The sequence below is a fragment of the Falco punctatus genome (assembly GCF_963210335.1).
Source record: "Falco punctatus genome assembly, chromosome: 1".
In the NCBI taxonomy this organism is placed as follows: Eukaryota; Metazoa; Chordata; class Aves; order Falconiformes; family Falconidae; genus Falco; species Falco punctatus.
In genome coordinates, this window is record NC_137580.1 from 26,912,550 (window position 1) to 26,934,796 (window position 22,247).

The 22,247-nt window shown below is 40.0% G+C and overlaps 1 protein-coding gene across 6 annotated transcripts in view; it reads left to right on the plus strand.

The window, feature by feature from the left end:
* TMEM156 (transmembrane protein 156) overlaps positions 1-19,832 on the plus strand; it is a 29,410-nt gene extending 9,578 nt beyond the window's left edge. For 5 of the 6 annotated variants that reach the window (XM_080409529.1, XM_080409531.1, XM_080409530.1 and 2 more), the window contains 4 exons: positions 1,166-1,273; positions 4,421-4,525; positions 9,927-10,031; positions 18,480-19,832. In XM_080409529.1, the coding sequence (XP_080265655.1) occupies positions 1,166-1,273; positions 4,421-4,525; positions 9,927-10,031; positions 18,480-18,499 (338 nt within the window). In that variant the 3' untranslated portion in view covers positions 18,500-19,832. Of the gene's footprint in view, positions 1-1,165; positions 1,274-4,420; positions 4,526-5,601; positions 7,516-9,926; positions 10,032-18,479 lie in introns of those variants that run through there. The other variant, XM_080409527.1, reaches the window with a different exon arrangement.
* Positions 19,833-22,247: the final 2,415 nt, after the last annotated feature.

The following is a 22,247-nucleotide window of genomic DNA, read 5'->3' on the forward strand; positions in this document are numbered from 1 at the left end:
TTTACTGGGGAAGTAGTTGTCTCAAATTAACAACAAAAATTAACAACGCATCTTTTTTCTATTTACCTCAAAGCAAAGCTGACGAGGTGCTCAGGGCCTTTACTAAGCAAGGTTGATATACAAGTCATTACAAGTCACTGCAAGATGGGGTAGAGTACTCTGTCTGAAAGGAGCCTGAATGACTGTACTAAAGAAATTTTAGTTCTGAATTAGGAGACATGAGCTGCGCTTACCTCAAAGAGCCATGTGGTTATTGGCAGTTACCTCGTGACTTCTCAGTGGAGAAGATGCACAAGGGAAGTGAGTTGATGTAGGTCTAATTATACCGTCCTAAGCCAAGGAAAGGAAAACAGTGGTTTGGCTATAGTCTGTAATTTGATTTTATATGAGCCATAGAAACGTAGTTGTTTTTTAAAATAGTTATTTGACAATGCTAAGGTATGCATTAACATGCAGCTGCCGAAGAAGTTTGAAACGTCTTTCAAATAATCAGGAAGGAAACTTTCCCACATCCTTTCTCTGTAGTATGTAGTCATGGCTTGTACTAGTTACTGAACTAATTCCCTGCAGAATGTGGGTGCATTTCTGCAGCAGCTGTTGTCCAAAAGAGCAGCCTACCTCCTACACCCAGCCCCTCCCTGATTCTCACCCAAGGCAGCTTTAGTTAAAAGAACTTCCCAGAGGGGTCCTGTTGGTGGCATTTCTTCAAATTTTGGTAAGAAAATTTCTATATGTAGAATCTTACTTTCCACCATATATGAAGATAGACCAGGAGGTTGAGAATGCCGGTACAGGCTAGTGTTGGACAGTGGACCACTTCCTTCTGTGCTCCATCCATTAAATATAAACATTGATCTTTGAAACATTTTCTTCCTGGACTTCTTCCTTTGTTTATACAAACAGGAAAAATTTTCATTCACTTAGCTATGTAGAACTATTTTAGACATGGAGACATAGATACAGGTGAAAGTAAAGATAAATTATAGATAGGAAACTTTGTTTCAAACAACAAAGAAGGCTGAAAGAACAAGGCATAATCTCTTTTGTTTAAAATTTTTATCTGGGGGGATAGGCATGGTCCAAAAACCTACCAAGATCAAATGTTCTGCTTTTCTCTGTCAGTGGTTTCCTGCTTCATTTTATCTCTTCTCCATTTTATGGACAGATCCAATGTGTATGGCGAAGATCATTTGGCTGACTATGATTGCAATAGTTCTTGTGTTTACTATTTCAATTGTCATCTACAAAATAGTCCAAGAAAATGAACAAAACTGTAAGTAACAAGAAGTTAATCTGCATGAATTTAAATTTCAATGCAATGAAAAATCTATTAATTTACAATAACAAAGCTGTTGATTATTAATGTGGCTCAGACACCAGTATTTTATTTGTAACATGATAAAAGCTTCTTATACAGGAACTGAAATACTCATGTGATTGATACTATCACCTCTCACCTCTGAATTGTGGATGCAAATCCAAACTTGTTGACAGTTAATTAAATGTGGGGGTTTTAACAGGTGCTTGGTGGCCTGTGATCCTTATTGGTATGAACTTCTAGTTTCAGACTGATTCCAGTAGATAAAAAGCAATTACAGTTGAACCTTGTTGAAGGTCTTGAGCATAAATGCCAATGACCAGTGTCAGCAGATTGAAATACCCTCTCCTTCCTGAAGATGATTCATCTAGGTCATGGTCAAGAAAAATTACACGATAGCTATGAAGAGATATACACTCAGCTATCTGTCCTAAAAACTTGTTACCTAAATTCGGCGGTGGTGTAATCCCATACAGGTCAGCCAAGCTGTGCCTTCTTAACCCCAGAGCTGAATAAAGCCCAGATAATATTTCTTCTCTTTGCTGTTATTTCAGCAAAAAGAATACTGCTGTGATTTCTGAATCAGCCCTATTGACTATTCCAAGTGATTAAAACTTTGCTATGAAAGAACCTGCCCTTAGTTCAGAGACTGAAATGATTGTTTCTACGGAATACCTTCACCAGCCAAGACGGGCTCATCCTATGCAATTCACTTGGGATACAGGCTGAAATCAGATTTACAGTATTTCTTCGAGCGAGATACAGTGAAGAAGGTGAAAATAAAAGTGTAAGATTACTCTGAGCTTGAGACTTTTGAGCAATCCAGACGAAGTCCTCTGCACAGGAACAATGCAGAGAATAGACCACTTGTCAGCTGCTGGTCCGTGTTTTCAATCCCAAGTCAGAGGTAGCTGGTACAGGGAGCACACTCCCTTTCATCAGCATGGAAAGGTACTCTTAACTTAACCTGTTACCTGGGATAATAGCTCTTAGATGCTTTTCAGAGCAATTTCCTGAGACTTTCTGCCGGTGTCAGCCCTAAGCGGACAGAATATGGCTCCAGACAACCAGCATTTAGTTGCTATTACCAGGCAGATATCCATTCACCTTGTAGTCCAGAGCTGCCAAATGGAGACCTTGGTCACAGGGGTAATAAAAAAATCATAAGCCGTATCCATTCCTCTGATCGTCCTTACTGTATCCACAGGCAGTTTTGTAATGAAGGAGCAATAGGAGTCACGCTTTAATCATAACTGAACAGAAGGAAGAAGAGTACCCACACACAAAATACTTCTCTGATTTTTTTGCATAACGTAAATGTTTTATGCGTATAGTTTTAAATGAATAAGCGAAATAGTTGCTTAAAATGGCAAATCTGTGCTCCCTTGCCAGTGATTAAAGAAACTCCTTACCAGATTATCTTTGTTAAAATAAATGTTCTTTTACTTATTGCCAGAACGAAATTCCGAGACCTATTTTATGTATGTAAAAATCCCACAAAATGTAAATTAGGGCTTTATAAGTGGGCTATTAAATGCTCTGAGTTAAAGGACTTTTATTTGTAATTTGAAAGCTACCTATAAATGCCATGAGTATGATTTTCTGTGCTTTGAGTCATAATATCCTATTTTTAATGCAGAACTATTAGCAGTGAGGGTTAATGATTTACTGCCTTTATTCTTTAACATCAGCTTTCTATTAAATGCAGGATTTTCAGAATTGTCATGGACACAAGCAGCAAGGAAAAATGCCCTTTTGAGGCTTCTAATTACTGAGTTGCTTCTAGAATACATTTTCTGTTAAGTTTATAACATGTAACATCATAAACATCAGTATGTTACCAATAAAAAGACAAGCACATAAAAATCAGATTTAAGGGTTGCATTCCTTACATGTATATATTATGGTACCACCTTTAATTGCAAGTCTGTATACTGCTTTTTCCAGAGGTGCCCAAAGAACACAGCAGAATATTACTATGTGCCTAAAACAGCTGCTAAGAATTTTTCCAGTCATAATTCAGTTAGTAGTTTTTCTCTTAATTTCTGAGCACCACTGAAAGCTGGTAAGAAATACAGAATTATTCATTTCCTCTTGAGACCTTGCAAGACATTCAGCTAGGCAGACTCTGACAGTCTCTGAAACATTAATTAAGTTACTTTCCATGAGTGCATAAAACAAAATATCCACATAAACTTCATAGCGCTTACAACCAATCCATGACAAAGGAGCTAAATTAGAAATTAGTCCTTTTGCCTTTTCCCTTCCACTTTTATCTTATGACTGCTTCCAGAGCTTCCTTTGATGTTAACTGTTACAGTGCATGCTTAGGGCTTCAGCGCATTACATCTCCACTAGCTATTCATAAGAAAATCATGACCTAAATAACACTATTTTAATTAATTTCCTACAGCTGAAGTTTTCTAGTGTTCTGAAAATAAAAAGATAAAAATAAGTTCTGTTATGTAGAATTGGAGCGAGGCTGTCATCAGAAGCTGGCTGAGCCCTGAACTGCTGTCACTGTAGAACAGGGCTAACTAGAACAGCTACCCAGTCACCTGCGATAACCCCAGCAAGACCCCAGTATTAAAAGAGCAGCAGAAGGGTGGAGAGACTGAGGAGTTTATGAGCTGGGTGCTGAGGAACAGTCAGAGGTGTTCAACCCAGCTGGGTCTTTCCAAGTGGTGTAGAGCTTGCTCTCCAACTGTGTTTCCAAAGATGAACATCCCACACTTGCAAAGAATCTGTCAGCTTCCTAGGATGCCAATACACTCCATCCTTGCTATTCCACTGGCAGCAGTGTGAGTCTGAACCTGTACTGGGACATGTACTTTTTTGATAACCTTCCAAAATTTGTTCAAGATACGCAGTGTAGAAAAGGGAGGGAATAATTTGAAAGGGGCAAACCTGAATGGAATTTCCAGAAAATTTAATTCAGAAAAATATAAAACATCTGGCCCTTGGCTTTCCTCATCACCTTATTTCAAAAACTTCCTGCTTTTTCATGGAAATTGTTCAACAGTTTAAGAATAAGGGTTTCCTTCTAATTGATGCTGTATGTAATTCTATAGCTAAGGATAAAACACATTTTGTTCAAAACAGATTGTAAACACAGAGTAGCAGCAGCAGTTTCTACTATTCTAAGAAGAAAGAGTTTCGGATATGCAGGAAGAACCATATCTACTACTAAAATTCATCCTTTTCCTGGTAAGTAATATAAAAGTGAAACAAATACCTAACAAACCCTCGAGGCTTACGATTAAGTACAACCCTAATGTTGTTAAACCCATCATCTCAAGGTCCTGATCCACACTGCATTTGTGCTTCTTAGTTCTTGCTGCAGTGAACCAAATGCTTCTTTTCACATGAGGATGCAGTAGCTTGTCTTGAAAAGTCAAGAAAGACCTTTTAAGTCTTTCCTGTCAAGGAATGCTTCAGGTCTGTTTCAGAGTTACCTTGATCCTATGCAAATTTGATTTGGCTTATGTTACGGCAACATTTTTATATCATAAAGAAATAATTCTGACAATAAAACTATTAAGGCTTACGTATGTCATGTGGGAATGCTTCTTCCAAAAGTGTTGGTGGTTTTTTACATCCTCTTAATTTTTGGTCATGTTGTGTGCCACGTTTGAGGTTTGGCAGCTGAATGCTTTGTGTGTGTATGGGAAGTATACAGACATGTACACACGTGTATGTATGCTCTGTGCGTTTGTGATTCCCCATAAAATGTGCTACCAAAGGATGGAATGACTGGCTGTAGCAGGACTCAAGAGAATGGCTCTGCTGACACTTTGTAGCCTGTTTCTAGGGAAAAATTCCCACAAAGTACAATTTTCTAGTTTCAGATAGGAATTAGAATGTGGTCTTCTGAGAGTGTAGCATGTTTAGCACAGATAAATTAAATGGCATGGCTAAGCACAAAGTTTTGGTTCCAGAAATCATGATTTGGTAATAAATCCCTGTGTGAGGGGAAATTAGCAGCTGTACCTCTGAGTGTTACTAGTGCTGCTGGAAGAGGCATATGCTTTAATAAGTTCCATGGATTCTGGCTTCACGAAGGAAGCTCTATCTTTAAAAAGATTAACATGAACATATAGAATGGCAAACCAACCTGCCTCCAAAACAAGAATAAATACAAAGCCAGCAAATCAAAAAATGGTTTAAAATTTATCTAGGCTTGGGTACTTGGCTGTTTGTCTTGTTAGTTCTTCAAGAGTAAGAAGAGACTTGATAATTTTTCTCTACAACTCAGTAACTCATGGCATTTCAATTTTACCTAGAAAAGAGTGAATAGCTCCTTGTCTGTCTGAACTCTCCTGTGAGTACAATTTATGATCCTTGCTTTTAAAGCACTGGCTACCTCTAATATATATTTATGAGCTCATTATTTTCATCCTGCAGGAAAGGAATTATCTTTCTGACATCTTTTGTCTTGAGTAGCTTTACTAATACCATACCTATTTTATCACCGTGCTTCACAATGCATTCTTAGTGTTGTATATCCAAAGGCATTTTTAATGATGGAGTTTTATGGAAAGTCAGATCTAGTTAACTAGAGAATAGGAATCTTTTACTGGTCTGTCATTCTTACTTCTATGTGCCTGCTACTTCAATCTATCCTGCCACTTCAATCTGTCCATTTAACTCGGAAAGCTGCTTAGTTGTATGAACTGCTATAATGGGTTTTATTTTAATATGAAATTCCTTGATTTTACACATGATAATTCCAATCAATCCAGTCATTTTCCCAATTTATACCAATAAAATTTAAAGTGGAATCAGGACCATATGAAAAGAGTTTATTCTTCCCACAGTTGCTAAGCTTAAAATTTACTACTGTGATAATGGCTATAAATAGCTATAGATGAGTTCCTTGACAGCCCTTGATAATTTTTTCACTGTCATTAGTGCATAGCTTGGAATCTTGAAAGAAAACATTAAGATCCACTGAAGACAATACAACCACCCTAGAAACATCATAATGAGGCTAAATAACTATGTATCTGGGAGGATGTGACGGTATTATATAGATTAAAAGATGTATAGGTACTACTAGAAGGTTATTCAAAGTTCAGAAAGGATAAGGGAAGAAAAAGAAGGAAACCTATACTCTGAGAATGAGAATAATTTCCTAGGTAGGCTAAGGAAATTACTATCTTACTATCACTGTGGTCCTACAAAAAGGTAATTTACAGCCATGGATGGTAGTTTTGTGCAACTGTCAGTGGCTCTGTGTCCATGAATCATTACCATTATGTCTGGTGGCCAGAGGAAAGAAGGAAAAATGTATAGCATGTTCTCTAGAGTAGGATTAAAGTTACAGCCTTCCAAATTCATGGTACTATAAAGGATTAAGCACATATAGTGATGATAGGGGAGCTTTAAAGCATTCCGGTCGTAAATGTCGACTAAACATTGTGCTGTTAAGCCAAAAAAAGATTGCACAGGAGCATGGGCTGACAGAGCACATCTTCCAGACTTTGGATCTGGTCCTGCCTTTGTGTTTATGTAAAACAGACCCTTGAATGGTATGAATTGACAAAACCTACAAAACCCAGTTGCCCTTAAATGCAGCCACAAGAGAAGGGAAAGAGTACAGGGTGCTTTTTCTTCAGTGCAAAAAGTAAGTATTAAGTGGCTGACCTGTGCTTCCAGACATAAAGCACTTTTGTATCAAAGAGGACTTTATAGTAGTAGCACATGGAAAACAATCCATAGAAGAAAAGTCAGTTCCTCGCTTTGTGTTCATGACAGAGAATCTTAGGGAGATTCCCATGTAAGAGACTTCTATTGCAAGAATTTCTTTATGGAGCTTTCTCAGATTGAAGACTCAGTAGAAGAGGTTTGGGAACAATTTAATAAACTAATAATAGCAATTAGAAGGACTAGACAGTATTCAGCACAGTGTTTTCAAAGAACCCTGATAGAAACTGCTAAACTGTCACGTGCAGCTTACTGCTTAAATCAGCTTCGGTTTCAGAGGAAGGGAAGGCAGTTACTACTTACTCTGCTGTTACAGTTTTTCCATAGCCTGCTTCCCCTAAACCACTTTAGTACCTTTTCCACTGCTAGTAACTGGTTAAGTATAGCTATTCTCATAATAGCTGTATCCTAAAAAAAATAAGCCTGGGGACACATCACAGAATTACCTGTTGGGAGCAGGCCAGTGTGTGTGAACTGTATGTTACATTATTTTTTTAAAAAAAAAAAGTTGTACAGGAAACCGATTGCATAAATCAGGGTGTTTAATACCTAGACTGAATCTGTCTAGCAGGGTCTTTTCATATGGGAAGTTTTGTTTGTACAGTTATATGGGTTATACTTAAGTGTGAATTTATATTACTAGAAGTCTACCACTATAAATTCCCATTTAGACTTCCTTTTCCTAGCATAAGAATTACATTCCTTGTTTATTTTTATTCTATTTTGAAAGTAGCATAAGATCTATTGGAAAGAAAGGCCTGCTCTCGTTCCTATGCTAGAACGGGACTGTGCAGACAGGGAATCGTATTGTTAATATAATCACGTTATTACTCGACAGCCTGTGAGGGCAACCTTAGTTCAAACATAATGCCGTGTTCTACATTGCTCAGACAGTACAATTCTCTCATTTTCAGTGATATTCCATTGGCTCACAGTCACAGTTTGGTTCATTACATTTTAGGATACAAACACAGGATACACTTGTCTGGCTCACAGCAAAGTCAGTTCTGATGGATGGTAATTTTATAACTCATCCTGAAAGAAGGACATTGCAGGATCATGGGGACAACCAGGACTCAGCGAGTTTGGCCTGCAGTTGTTTTCTGGACTGTTTAGGCTTTGTGACATTTGTGGCATTTGATATAAGCGGGCTTGACAACTGTAATTTGCACATAAGAAACAACAAGACAAATTTCCTCTCAGTTATTTGTATTCCTGTATTGTTTTCTGTGCTACCCAATTAAAATAATAGTTCCTCTCCTACAGGATTAGAGGAAATAGGTGAAATTCTGCCATTTCTCTGATGTATTGCTACAGCTTCAAGTTAGTTGACAGGTTGGAAATAGAATCAAACGCTGGCTCTGTAGTGTCAGGGCTGGCATCCCAGTGAATTCAGACTTACTCCTCCTTGTATTCTGCAATACATTTTCTTTTTAGCAAAGGGGAAAGGCATGAGACATCTTCTACAGCAGCAAATAGATGCAAAGCCAAGAAAGAAGAAGTTTGATTAATCTGGGCCAAGTGAAGCATCACCTATCTGATTCTGATCCTTCTCAGTTCCTGACACAGCTGAATAGCTGTCTTTTCCTCTGCAACTTAGATGAATAATGCTGGGGAAAGCAAAGCTTGTCATAGTTTTTAATATTTGACACAGACCTACATGTTTGAGATGCAACATTTTCAGAGAAAAAAACAAAGCCTTATTGCCACTTTGGGGCTTTTTTTATTTTTCAGATGGGAGGATAAAACCTATAGGATGCAGGTAATTATAGGGAGCTTTTTGTAGCCCCTGTATGCTTTCCATAGAGCACTGATGCACAAGAGGCCTTTTCTCTGCTCAGTTTGCACGCATGCAGAACAGTGTTACACACGGGCTCCGAAGGGAATGTCAGTCTACATTCCTGTTCTTTCCAGGTTCATCCTGAGGGTGAAACAAGATCCATTGCTATTCTTAAAACTACCACCGTTTCATTTTAACTTTGCTTTTCATATTCAGTTGCTTAGTTACCAAAATCCAACTCTACTTTTTTAGTTGCATTTGTGAAGAGAGAAGCCCAAATGATACAGCTCAATACAAGCAGCACAGTTCATGTTCTTGTTATGAACTCAGTAGAAACCCATTTGTAGGCTTACCGAAGTTATGGATGGTCAGGGACAGGATGGACCTGGAGTTGAAATATTTCTGTTCTACAGTAGTTCTTTGAAAAGCATTAGGTCAACAACTGTGTGTTCATTTGCCTGAGCGTGCTATTTCTGCATTTCTTTATCTGTATCCCAGTAAGACAGCCCATCAGCATCTGTGTTGCCAGTGTGCTAAAGGCATCACCACACCCTTCCCTGCTTCTGAGGTGCATGCTGTCATTGGTAACAACTGGATGACACCCAGTAGCCCTCCCTGTGTGTATGACGTTTGCTGAGGCCACATCATGTGGTCCTGAGTGGCAGTCTGGGCTGCCCTTATGTGAAAATGAATCAAAAAGTTCACACTCTGAATTTCATTTGTTTCTGCTTAACTGGCCAGCTGTAGGCTTTTGCATTTGGTGAGACCCTTGTGCAATCCCAAATTTGCATGCTTTTATATTTTCACCACTAGTGAAATTTCCGAGAGCAATTTAGTTGCCTACCTTCAAGCTTCTTCCCAAGGAGACTTAGGATCAGCATGTTGTAGTCCCACAAGTCTCAAGAGGAATTAAATACAAGATATGGTTAGTACTTTCAGGTGTTCCTGACATGTACCTACATCTCTAGGCACTGAAATCCCACTGAAAAACCAGCTGTCCACCTATGCCTCCTGTTCAGACAGATCTCAATTGTTTTCAGATTTGCAGGTTCAATGTTTAACATTCTGCAGATATGTTTGCTGTTTAATAATATGGATAAAAATTATTTTAACTTTCAATAGTGAAAACCAGCAACCAGCAGATTCCACTTACTGCACAGACCACAGAGAAACTGCCCATAATTCCTGAACAAGAGCATTGTCACGTGGGTGCATCAACCATAGAAGGTAAGTATCTTACAACTCATTGTTCTCTTTTGCCTCATATTTTTAGAAATAATAGTATGCAATATCTGCTCAAAATAAATTACTACTTCTTCTAGTCAAATATATGAGATGACAAACTGGAAATTGTGTTTTTGTGAGAGCTAGGTAGCAGGGAAACAAAATCGATTTTCCATCTGCTACCAAGGGTCATCTATAAACAAATGTGTTAGCCTTTTAAAGCCTGTGTGGCCCTGAAGGTCCCAGTGCAAATTCTGACACCATTTTTATGGTGTAGAATATTGTGTCTCAGACTTTACCATTATGCTGACATTTGTTTCTGACATGGGCAGAGGAGAAAAGCAACGTGCGAATGATCTCTGAGGAAAATCACGTTTGAAATAGTTTGCTGATCAAATTCTCCAAACAACAGAAATAGATTGCTCTGTCGTTATTACTCCAGTCAGAAGGAATGACAAGAAGCTGATTTCAGCTTGGAACTAAAACTAGTCTTCCACTTCTAACTTTCCTCAGCAATTGTTTCAGGAAGTCTGGATCCAAGGAAACAAGTCTGAAAAGAAGTGTGCTGTAAGCTATACCTCTTCCTGGCAAGACTTGTAGAGCCTAGAAACAGAACAGATGCTACTTATTTAAGTAATACTGACTAATCTATCAATTGCATAGACAAGGTTATGGCTGCTTGCACAGATAGTACTATTTATGGTGAAATTTTTAGGTTAAAAACTTAAGAAGGTCCTTATTTACATGCCTTTAAATTGGATGGAGTTTTATTGGAAACTCAATATCATATCATGCTATTTTAATGTGTTAAAAAAATTTATGTACTGAAGAGCAGTTTGATTTTTGTGCTTCACGTGGAACCATAAACAACTAAATTGTATGTTGAGAGTGGAGCTAAAGAAGAAATTTTGAACAGCATTGCTGACCAAAGATGAGGTACTTCCATAATAAATTAATAATTGAGTTAGATTATTGTTTGGCTTTTGAGAGGGACTGGCCAGGTTACATGGCAGTTTATCACAGTAATTAAAAATACTGACCACTTTTCCAAGTGAATCTTATCTATAGATCTTACAAGGACTTCCAAAGATGAAAAGTTGTCATTACAGCTATTCTAAAATGAGGGCATCAGGAGGCAGGGAAAGGTAGCATGGCTTGGGAAGTTGGTGACACAGACGAGAGCAGTTCCTGGTAAGATCATCTGAGTTCAGCTGTTTGCCATGTGGACATCACGAGCCTCTGCTGAGCGAGTAGGCCCTTTCCCAGGGCCCCACCAGCCTTTCCACAGGGCAGCTGCTTCTCCTCCCCATGGACTCCTCCCGGCCACTTTAGTACTAGACTGTTTCTTTTTCTGATACCTGTTGAATATCTCTCAGGTAAACCTTTATCTTCCTCTATCCCCGTCTGCCACGTACCTGCCTACTTTAATTGCTTCATGAGAGAACATTTACTCTTGGGTTAAAAATAAGACTAACATTGTAGTAAGATGTGTCGCTAAGGGAGGGCTCGCTAGTATTCAGTGCCTTCATTTATACAGTAGTATGTCTGAATGATAGCATGCTTTGTCCTTCTGGGACATTGGGTTCACCAAAACTCATCTTTTAGAGGCAGGAAACAACATTCACGGCCCATTCCCATACAAATTTCACACCTGTGTTCCTAGAGTGGGAGTAACCATTAGAATTGACCTGCTAGCACTCCTTTCGCTTGCGTTATGTTGTGTTACACACTGAAGGACAGAAAGAAGAGATGGAACAACTCTGCAGATCTTTGCTCTGTAAGACCATACATGAGATCCAGGACACTTTGGGATGAAGTTATCCCTTTCCTTAATCTCTCTGTCGGTGACTTGAAGAAAAAGATTAGGTATCTTGAGAAACCCAGTGCCTTGCTGCAGCGCTGTGCTGTAGGAGCAGGCTTGCTTCCCAGGTCATAGCACAGTCTTCCTGTCAGGACTGCCGGCAGCGAGGGGAAAACTGGATGTCATACATGGGATTAATGACAAATACATGGAATTGTGATCTTACCTGACGTTGTGTGGAAAGATTGTTCAAGGAGTGGCTGGAGAGGCAGGAACTTAGATCTTGATTTTGCCTTTTTTTGCAGTTTTGGATAACGCTTCTGAAAGGGATACTGTCTCAAAGCTAAATACTCTGTCAAAACAATGAAAGCCCTTTCTGCTTTAGTTTTGCTTCGTTTCCTGCAAAGAAACACTTCCCCCTTCATCTGATAAGGTCAGATTCAATTCATTGCTGTTTGTGGGTGGCTCGGTGGCAACGCTGCAGTTACAGGAAAGCTGCCCAGCTACAAGTCCTTTCGGTTATTCAGGCTGCAGAAGGAGGCTGCGGGCTGCCTGTCTCATGGTGCTAGCGTTGTCTCTATGGGGCGTCTAGAATGCTACTAAAGACTAGTTTGCTCAGCAGGGAGGAGCTGGCTGCTTTAGAAGTGCTGCACATGAACAGCTGAATACTGAGAAACACCAAGATGATTAAGTTCCAAGAACAGACAATTGCAGACTACATCAACTTGATAAAACCTGTTTTTTCTTGAGGAGGTGGGGTGGAGGCAAGAAGTATGTACCAGGAGCTTCTTGATCAAAGAGCATCATCTTTGTATTACCCTACCAGCGGCTCTCCTGAAGCACAAGGATTTCAGACCACCAATACAAGAGCCTCAAGCAAGGAAGGGTTCTAGCCTGAGCTAGAAACCTAAGAGAGCTCCGCTGGGAATAGTGCTAACATCTGCCCTTCTCTGCTTCAAATGTAGCTTCAGCCCAGTTGGTAAGGTTTACCTCAGTGTCTGCCCTGGATCAAACAGGCAAGACTGGGACGGGCAAACCGCTTTTGAGTTACGCTTTTCCTCGCTTCCAGCTAGCTGAAGGTGCAGTCAGAGAAAGCGTTAACCACAGTACAGAGCATGTGTTTGATTTCTGTGCAGGCAGGCGAGCTATGCAGTAGGTGTGGTAGGTATAGTGGCTGCTGTGGGCAAGCCAGGATCGCTTTTATCACCATCATTATTGCTCCTGAGCTGGAGAACCTGCTGATGGTCTCAGCAATGGCCCTTAACCCAACAATTGAAAGCTGAAAGGCCCAACAACATTGTTTTAACTTAGTAAATTCCTGTGGTTAAAAAGTCCAGATCGGACGGGAGAGCAAAGTGTAAAGCTTGTTATTTGCTTGTTGCTCTAGCCTGCAACAGGGAAGTATTTATCTTACTAATAGGTAGAGAGATATCAATCAATGACATATTGCTACTTTCTGCTGAATTTTTCATTTGAAAATTGTCAAAAAAAGACGTTTCTACAAATGTCTTTTTAATGTCTTTAATATTAAGACAATAGTTGATCATGAAATGTAAGTATATTGATAAACATGATGTGTATCATGTTTATCAATATACTTATATCCTCTGTGTGTGTCCATGTATCTACCTCTGTGTGCATTTGTGTGTGTGCAGAGACACGCATGCACATGCTCCCTTACTTCCAGTTCATTGGTTACTATCACACTGACAGCTAATTCAGCTGATAAAAAATGCACTAACTTTTGCACTTGTAACTTTGCCAAAGGAAAATCTTTTCAGCATAGGTCACTTAATGTCTGTGTATTTTCACAGTAACTATTATTAATTTGACTGCTGAAGTTAAGAATCCTCCTCTGTTTCTGCCATCTTCCATTAAACTGCCATATTAGTAACTGTCCTGGAAAAAATGAATGAGCCAAGTCTCTCAAGTGCTTTAAGACAGTCCCCTCTTTATATATGGCAAGTGTAGGTGGATTTCCTTAGTGCAGTCAAAAGGTGATAGTAATTACCTTAAATGTCAAGGGTGCTGTTTATTTGGATAGGAAGCATGAACACTATTTAGGGCAAATACTTGCCTTTGGAGGCAATGCTGTTCAGAGGACAGCATGCTAGAATAAGGCTCTGGAGACCCAACTTTTCTGTCTCTGCCAATAGTGCCTTGTTACTAATTTGCACTGTGGTAAGAACAGTTTATCCTCAGCTGAAACAGAGATTGTGTAGTGCTTTTAACTTACAAAGCACTACTTGCATAAACTGGTACTTTTAACTTTAAAAGCACTACTCATATCAACTATTATTTTTAGCAGTTCTGAAATGCAGTGGGATGTATATCTGCTTTTTTTTTTTATTTTATTTTCAAGTTCCAGGAGTGAATACCCTCTCCTGTGACAGATGAAAAGACAGAAACAAGAAGCTGGACTGATGGCAAGAAATCTGGGAGAGCAGATCAGAAGAATAAATAATTTCTATATTGAAGTGAGGCAACTAGCTCCCTTTACTTAAAAAAATGCAGCATGTGAAGCTGTAAGAGGGCTACCAATTTTGAACGCACTTGATTCAATGGCTGCTCCCTAAAACAGTGGGGGCAGAGAATAAATGAAGTAAGAAATGAAAGTGAGCAAAAGTCAATTTGCCATGCCTATTAAAACACCCTGATATATGACGAACATCCTCTCTGAAGGTGGTGGAGTATACAGCAAGATGATTTTACTGATGGTTAGCCCTGAAATTGTTGTTTCATAGGGAAGGTTTTGGCTAAGCTTACCCTTGGAGGCTTAAGAAAGCCTGTCCCAAGGTGTGACTTCTCTCTTTATCTGTCCTGCCCTTATGGCAGTCCCTCTTTCCCCAGCAGTGGGGCCACATGGAGTCTGGACAGACTGGCTGGCTTCTTCCACACCAGAAGAGTACTTCAGTCCTACAGTGATCAGGGCAGAATAAGTGTCACATGTGTATGGCATGAAGAGTAACGGTGACCCCTCTCCTGCAGTACTTGGGTGCTCTGCCTGCTCAAGGGGAAGTGGCCTTGTATTCTCTGAATCAAAAGGGGCAGTAATGGATCTCACGAATGACTAGGAATAGAACAGTGTTCTCTCTTACTTGGGGAAATCGGAGACAGATACAGATCTGACAGTTCCTGATGAAGAGCTGCCAATTTATGAGGAAAGAAAGAAGGAAAACACAGTGTCTTAAAGCTAACTGTTGTGGACTTGTTTTGTTGGTAGAAAGGGTCCAGTATCATGCTCTGAGCTGTTGTTAGATCAAATTCACACAATCTACTCACTATTACCCCGAGCCCTTCTCTTACTGCATCAATCTCTTTGACAGTCAATGCCCCAAGGACAAGATGAAACAATCTTAGTGTCCTGCCTCCCATTAATTCTCTTAATAAAACTGGTGGACACGTCAAAGGCTGCACGAAAGCTAATGAAAGTTCCACATCAGCAATTGCCAACAATTATTAGTACACTGCCTTTTGCCATCAGCACTTCCATCTCTTTGTAAAGAGCTTTGAGATCCTTGAATGTACAAGGTGCTTCACATCTCTCTATTTCTTTCTGAGCAAGAGTGTAGCTGTATGGTTAGATAAGACAAGTTAGTCTCCCAGTGAATATAGAACTTGAGGCACAGCCTTATCATCCAGTGAAACGGATTATAAAACTGGAATGTAAGGTAGATGACAGGTAACTGACAGGGATGATGCACAGGGGAAGCGTGTGTATGTCTAAAAAGGTGAAAACCTCTTCCACAGAAATTGTAAAAGAGAAGTTGATGGGTCCCTTTCTTCTCTTACAATCTAAAAGCATGTGGACACAAAACCTCCCATGTTGGTACAAGAGATCATTAAGTAACTGAGTGTACGAGAGGCTGGTTCTCATCCAGCTACATCAGTAGTATCACCACTGCTGTCCATTTCTAAGGATACCCTCCCCTAGCAATTTAGAAATGTAGTTGTGCAAATTCCAATCTAATACCAGGAAAATTCAATGCAAGTCCACCCAGGGCTTTGGCTCAGGCCCCTGCTGCCTTGCTGAATAGCTCTTTACATGCCATCATCACAGAACTTACAGTAGCACAAACAGAAATAGCCTAAAAAAATATTCTTTTCCCACTTTTCCTTATGTGATTGTGGCTTTACAGAAATGTTTTCATGTTGCAGCACTCTCAAAACTAGCTGGCTGCAACAAGACTTTTTACCATCCCATGCCAGGTTAACTTCAACAAGCAGCCAGCACGCCTTGCCCCAGCACAGCCACCAATCCCCCACAAGGTTTCAACAGTTCATCCACCATCCAGGCTGTTTCTTCATACTCTTCAGGCCAGTCCCTCTGGTTCTCACCCCTACTGCATCCTTCTCCTTGTCTCTTCTACCCCCAAGGCAGGTACTACTCCTCTCTGCTTCTGCCAGACCTCTCTCCATTGGCTGCTCCTCTTCTATACCCCTATGAGCTATTTAACTGCTGCACAGAACCAGCCACAGCTGCACCTTGTCCACATCAGCCAACCCACGCCCTGAAGCCGGCCCACAGCTGTATGTTAGCAATGTTAATTAACCCGCCTTCATGCCTCTGCATTTTCATATTTAGAAGAATCCCTCTCGTCTGTCTTTAAGTAAGACACCTACACAAACAACAGAAGATACAAATTACATAGGGAAAACAGTGAAACTCATAGTTCAAAATGTTCTAGCGAAGGCACATACCAAATGTACTCAGGAGTGAGAGAAAGATTACGCTTAAGCTGTTCTTATAAATCATTAATGTATTTCTAAAGATTATTTTAAATTGCTGTGATCTTTCCACTTAGCCTTTTGACACTTTTTCCAAAAAGCATCATTTCAGTGCTCAGAAGTGATATTATGGTGGGGAAAGTCACCATGAGATTGGGTGCGGTGCCGCTGACAGCAGGAGTTCCTGCTGGTAGTGACATACTGGGTTTGCCAGTTGGCCATTTTTGTAAGACATCATTTTTTATGCTTTCACAAATTCCTGTAGGTAACTATGAAAAAGATTTATACCCATATGCAGCTTTAAATTGCTTTCAGGACTGTATGCAGTCACTCAATCACATATTTATTTTTTAAATATGAAAGATAATTCCTCCTCTGTTCCTGCTTCCATAACAGATTCAAGGCTTAAATCATGCATTAAAATTTAAACTCCTCTCAGTACGAAAGAGCTCATAGAATCGGATTGCTGAGCACATTCCAGGGTAGTTGGCACAATTATTGGCCTCTGCACACAATGCATGCCAGGGTGCGCTTCTCCGCAAAACAGACACTTAAGAGGTTTTTTGAAGGGAAGCACTCTGCTTGCTTGTGGAACTGGACTGTAACGGGCACTGTGCAGGCTGTTTAAACCACTGTTCCATTAGCTGGCATCAATTTTTGATGCATTGTATCCTGCCTACACTTGTCATTTTCTAGCTCGCTTCAGCAGCTGTTGCCTCCAGTATGATTTCACGGCCAAGGAACACTTCTTATCCCAGTCCTTATGATATAAAGGAAAAGGGAGACAGGTGTTATTACTGGACCTGCAGCTACATCCCCTACCAGAGTGGGTGGGTACATTGGGTACAAATGACAGGCTACATTTGCTTTTTCACTCAGCGTGAGAGTAAGAAGTACAGAAACCCTGTGCTCCCTGCCCTCAAGCCAGCACCGTGTAGTTCCCTAACAACTAAGATGAGCTTGATTGGGATCTGGGCATTTTCATATTTCAAGGTTTCTCACCACATGCTACTCTGGGAGCTGCAGTCCAAATTTCAAAAGTCTCATTGACAATTACTGAGGAGTATTTTTCACTTGGGAATGTGGAAAAAGCTGCTCATAGTTCATTATTTCCGAATTTGTCCTACTGTATATGAGTGTAGTACGGGAAATGTAGTTGGGCGCAGGTTTGTAAATTCTTCCCATCTAGCTGGTGGTTTGTATTGGTCTATTTTTATTTTTTCCCATTAGGACATTTCAGCTTATTTTGGGTCAGCTTCAGTTAGACCTTGTTAATACCCCAGATTCACTTCTGAACGCTCTGCTGCAGGTGGAGTAGTTCATGGGGAGATGCCCTGGAGCTGACACAGAGCAAGAGATTCTGGAGCGGAGGCAGGCATCATACAGAACTCTTCTTGCCTCTTCTAGCCGCTGGGAGGGACAGAGAGAGGGAAGCCTGCTCTGTTATTTGAAGGAAAGAGATCAATCACCACCTACCGCTGAAAGGCAGTTCCAGGCTGAACTCTGTGTGGATGGAGACGCTCTGCAGAAAGCCAGTTTGGGACACTTGAGGGACACTCTTATCGAAGTGTTCCAGCCAGGTGGATGTGGTTAATGTTCTCTAGGGCAGCTGTTGGCTCTGCCCACTTACATTGCCCACCTTCCCTGAAGGTGAATGAGGTCTGGGGCGTCTCGCTCAGGTTCCTGTACCATAGTCTCACGTGGTGGGTGCCTAAACCGTGATTCTGCTGGCAGGTATCATGCTTAGGTCTTTCACCCCAATCTGATGTATATAGTCCGTTTTGTCTGCCTCTTAGCTACAATGTTGTTTTCTTTTGAAATAAAGAGGGAAATTCATTACTGTGAAAGTCAAGAGAATGACATTTAAGATAAATCAGGAAAGACCTGATTAACCTCTTTTTTTCTGATGCTGTTTTCTTCAGTTGCAGATGTTGCCGTGTGAAGTATCATTACTGTTGGATGGAAGAAGACACATCATACACCACAGAAAGAAGCATCTCCATTTCCAGTTTGCGGAGCTATGTTATCCAGCCTTTTTTTCATGACAATGCAACTATGCATTTTAGTTGGGAAGCTTCGTTTTATCCATCACCCTAATTATTTGGTATTACGAAAATACTAATGATGGACAAACATACTTTGCTGTAGAAAACAACTTCAGTAGGAGAGTATAGATTTTACATCTATTTTCAGTTCATTTGGGATTTATACTTAATTATATGGTTGTGAGATAATGCTTGCAACAATTTCATCTTCTATCAGAGAAGAAATTTCTTTTATATTCTCCATCAGACAAAGAAGTCTGTTTAAAGATAGAAATTATCCTCTGCTTCCTTGAAATAAGCAGTTTTCAGCCTATTTTAATATTCTAGGTAAGATTCCTAAAAGATACAATTTCTGGTTGTTGAGGCAGGTGACCAGAGGATCGTAAATGGAGAGAATCCTGCAGTACATTTTAATTTCTGCAGTAAACCTGGAAGACCTTAATAAATTCTGCAACATCTTAGTGGATAGAGAAAAAAATGTGGAAAAATAGTAATTTGGCTTCAAACCACAGAATCGTTATTATTGTTTTTTAATAACTCGTTAAGATGCCAAATGGGGATTGTACTTTTTGAAAAATTGCATTTCTATCTTTTGCACTACTTTAGGTCATTAGTATTCAGTCTCATTATCTCCTGCAACTTTTCCTTACTTTCCATTTATTACTGCTCCTCTGAGTGTAATGGAGCAGTTTGGGCTGAGCAGGGTCCCAAAATCATTTGGTGCTAACACATTATTTGTGCGTACAATTTAACCATCAATTACTAGGCAGAAACTGAAATTGCAGAGCCAGGTCTTCAAACTCCCTTGTGCTAAATCCATCAGGATGAGCAGATTGTAAACTGCCCATTGCAAATACGATATGCAGCAATTTAGCATCGTGTTAATACTTCATAACCTCTATACCTTACATTTTATATAGTTTTTCCCTCCTGAAGCTTTTCGAAATTGCTTGTTCAGTCATTATACTGCACCAAGCAGTTCAGATTTAATAGGAATAGTTGTGAATATCAGCTTCTGAATGATTTGAGGCCATATGGAATTTTTTATATTTAGTTGGATAAGTCTGAAGCATTTGTTTCTATTGTTTGTTACCATCTTATAAAAAAATCAGAGAAAAATACTGTCTTGATTTAGGAGCTTTTGAGCCTTTATTGCTTATCTATGGTAATAACTTAAAGTTTTTCAGAAATGGATTTTTTAATACAGTCTATAAAACAAAACTATCACAATTGGTTTCTGGTTGTTTTTCTTTCTTCTTGCTATAGAACAACGACTTACAGATGAAGAGGCATATCTATCTCAAATCGCTGTAGGCCATTTTAGTCCGTGTTTAAATGCTTCGAATGATGGCACTATCTATCACTCCTCCCCTTCAGTAATCCAGAGATCTCGTTGGTAGGGACAGCCCTGCTCCTTGTGACCCCAGTTTAATTTCCTTTCCTCTGTAATTTAATTCTGTATTGTTGCTGCCTGTAACCTCCCTCTTTGCTTTTCCTTCGATGGCTAAACTATGACTTACTCTTTTATCACCCACAGTTATCTCACAGCTCTCTAAGCGTTTGGTTTTACTGCTTGGGAAGGTTCCTTTAAAAAAGTTACCTTTAAAACCACCGAGAACAAGTAAACACAAAAGGCTCTTACAAGCTTTTCATCCCTGTTGAGTAGAGCTTACCTTGTCTTGCAAGTATGATCCAAACTAGAGGGAACAGTGGGAGAATGGGGAGACATTGGTGAGAGTGGTAAGAAAAAAAAAAAAAAGTGATCGTAAGGTAATGCAGGTTGAAGGAACCTCAGGCTGTCTCTAGTCCATCATTCTCAGGCTGGAGGAGCAAGGAAGGGACTAAAGAGCAACCGATTTCCCACTTTCTCCTAAGATCCTCTTGGCTTCTCTCCTCCCATGTCCTCTAACTCCCTTCTCTTCATCTCTGGCTTCTTCTAAACTGAACACCTGAGGAGAGAAAGGCCATCCTGGTGCAGACTCTGAAGCATGAGAGGATGGGCAGGAAGGAAGAACTTCAGAAAGCAACAGGAGGAAGGAGACAGGAGGTGGAGGAGGGTGGGGTGGATGGCACTGGTGGGGAAGGCAGAACTGACTGTGTATGGAAATGTCCAAAAGGGACACGGGGCAGAACTGGTAATGGAACTACAGGAAAGGCACAGACCACCTTCAATACCAGCACTGTCTGAGCGGCTGATTCAGTGTCTGGGCTAAGCAATGGCAGGAAGAGTAGAACTGCATTTTTCCAGGTCTAGTAAATGGCTTGAGGCTTCTGAAGGTGTTTAAAAATTGTTCGAATTACCCAGTTTTCTGGCTTGCATTTAGGTGGCATTGTCTGATTCCAGAACAGGCACCTCTCGTTGAACGCCTTTCAGCCCCAACCCTGCAGTGCAGAAGAGCAGCAGCACACGTGTTTGAGTAATGCCTTCATGCCTTCCTCTTTACAGCAGCAGCAAATTCAGCTCACTAAGAATTATGATTAGTTGTCGCTGCAGCTTTAGACTCCTTCTGTACATTGTTGTACTGTTGCGTAAGAAATATTCTTTCACTCCTTGGGTAGAATGTTTGAAAGGCAGAATGAACAGCTAGTGCTTTGTTTTGGAGTCTGTTACGGCACCTCCTCAAGACTGTAAAGGGAAGCTGTGAAAAGGAGATCAAAGTGGGGAGACTAATAAGGAGTTCTTAGCAGGTGCATGCTCAGGGACTTTTGGGGTGCAGGCAAAGAAGGGAGAACGAGCACTGCAGATCCAGCACGATCAAATTAGCTGTCTGTGTTCCTCTGAGCTCTTCCTCTTTGAACGTTCTTATCTTTGACTTACTTCCTTCAAGTTCATGCAGATTTTCATTTTACTTCAGAAGTGCTGTTATGATTTATTCCAGTTCTGCTGGAATAAATCAGATGTCATCACTTGTTTATTCTGAGCCATGCTGAAAAATTCTTTCACAGAGCCTTTTCTCTAATCCAACCTTGCAAACTATTCCTATTTCCAGACAGCATGTCCTTTTTATTTTCTTTGAAAATAATTTTCCCTTTCCCATCTTTTTAATATAGCTCAATTTGTGACATTTTATTTTCAATTCTTTAATTTTAAAATGGCACACCATGGTCAGTATTACAAACACTGGAGTAGGAGTCAGACATGGAAAACGTACAGGTCACACACTAAAAGCAGGTTCAGCAGCAAAGGTTGACCCAAGACAGAAAAAAAGTGTTTAAAGTCCAGAAGGCTTTCCAATCAGACTGTAAGAGTTTCAAAGTAGGTCAGACTGGCTGATGGTGTTGTGTTAAGCCTTGCTCCGAGATGGTTTTAAAAAGAACTCAGGAAAGTCCTTTTCCACTCTTCACGTTCTTTTGAGGCTAACAGAAAGGACAGGGCTGTCATTTGAAATAGAACTGGAACATCTCAAAGATAATCCTATGAGCTGGGTGACTGCTTGTATGATAAAAACATTTCTGTGAAATCAGAAAAAAGGTGAAAAATCTGTATTTGTCACTAAAAATACTGTGGCGTTTCAGTCCCATTAAGGTTGTTATGAATCCTGACTGATGGGTGACACTGGAAACATCATTAAAAAGCATTTCAACTTGTAATGACTGTGATTTTGTATTATACGTTTGAGGCACATTTTAGAGGAAAATATTAAT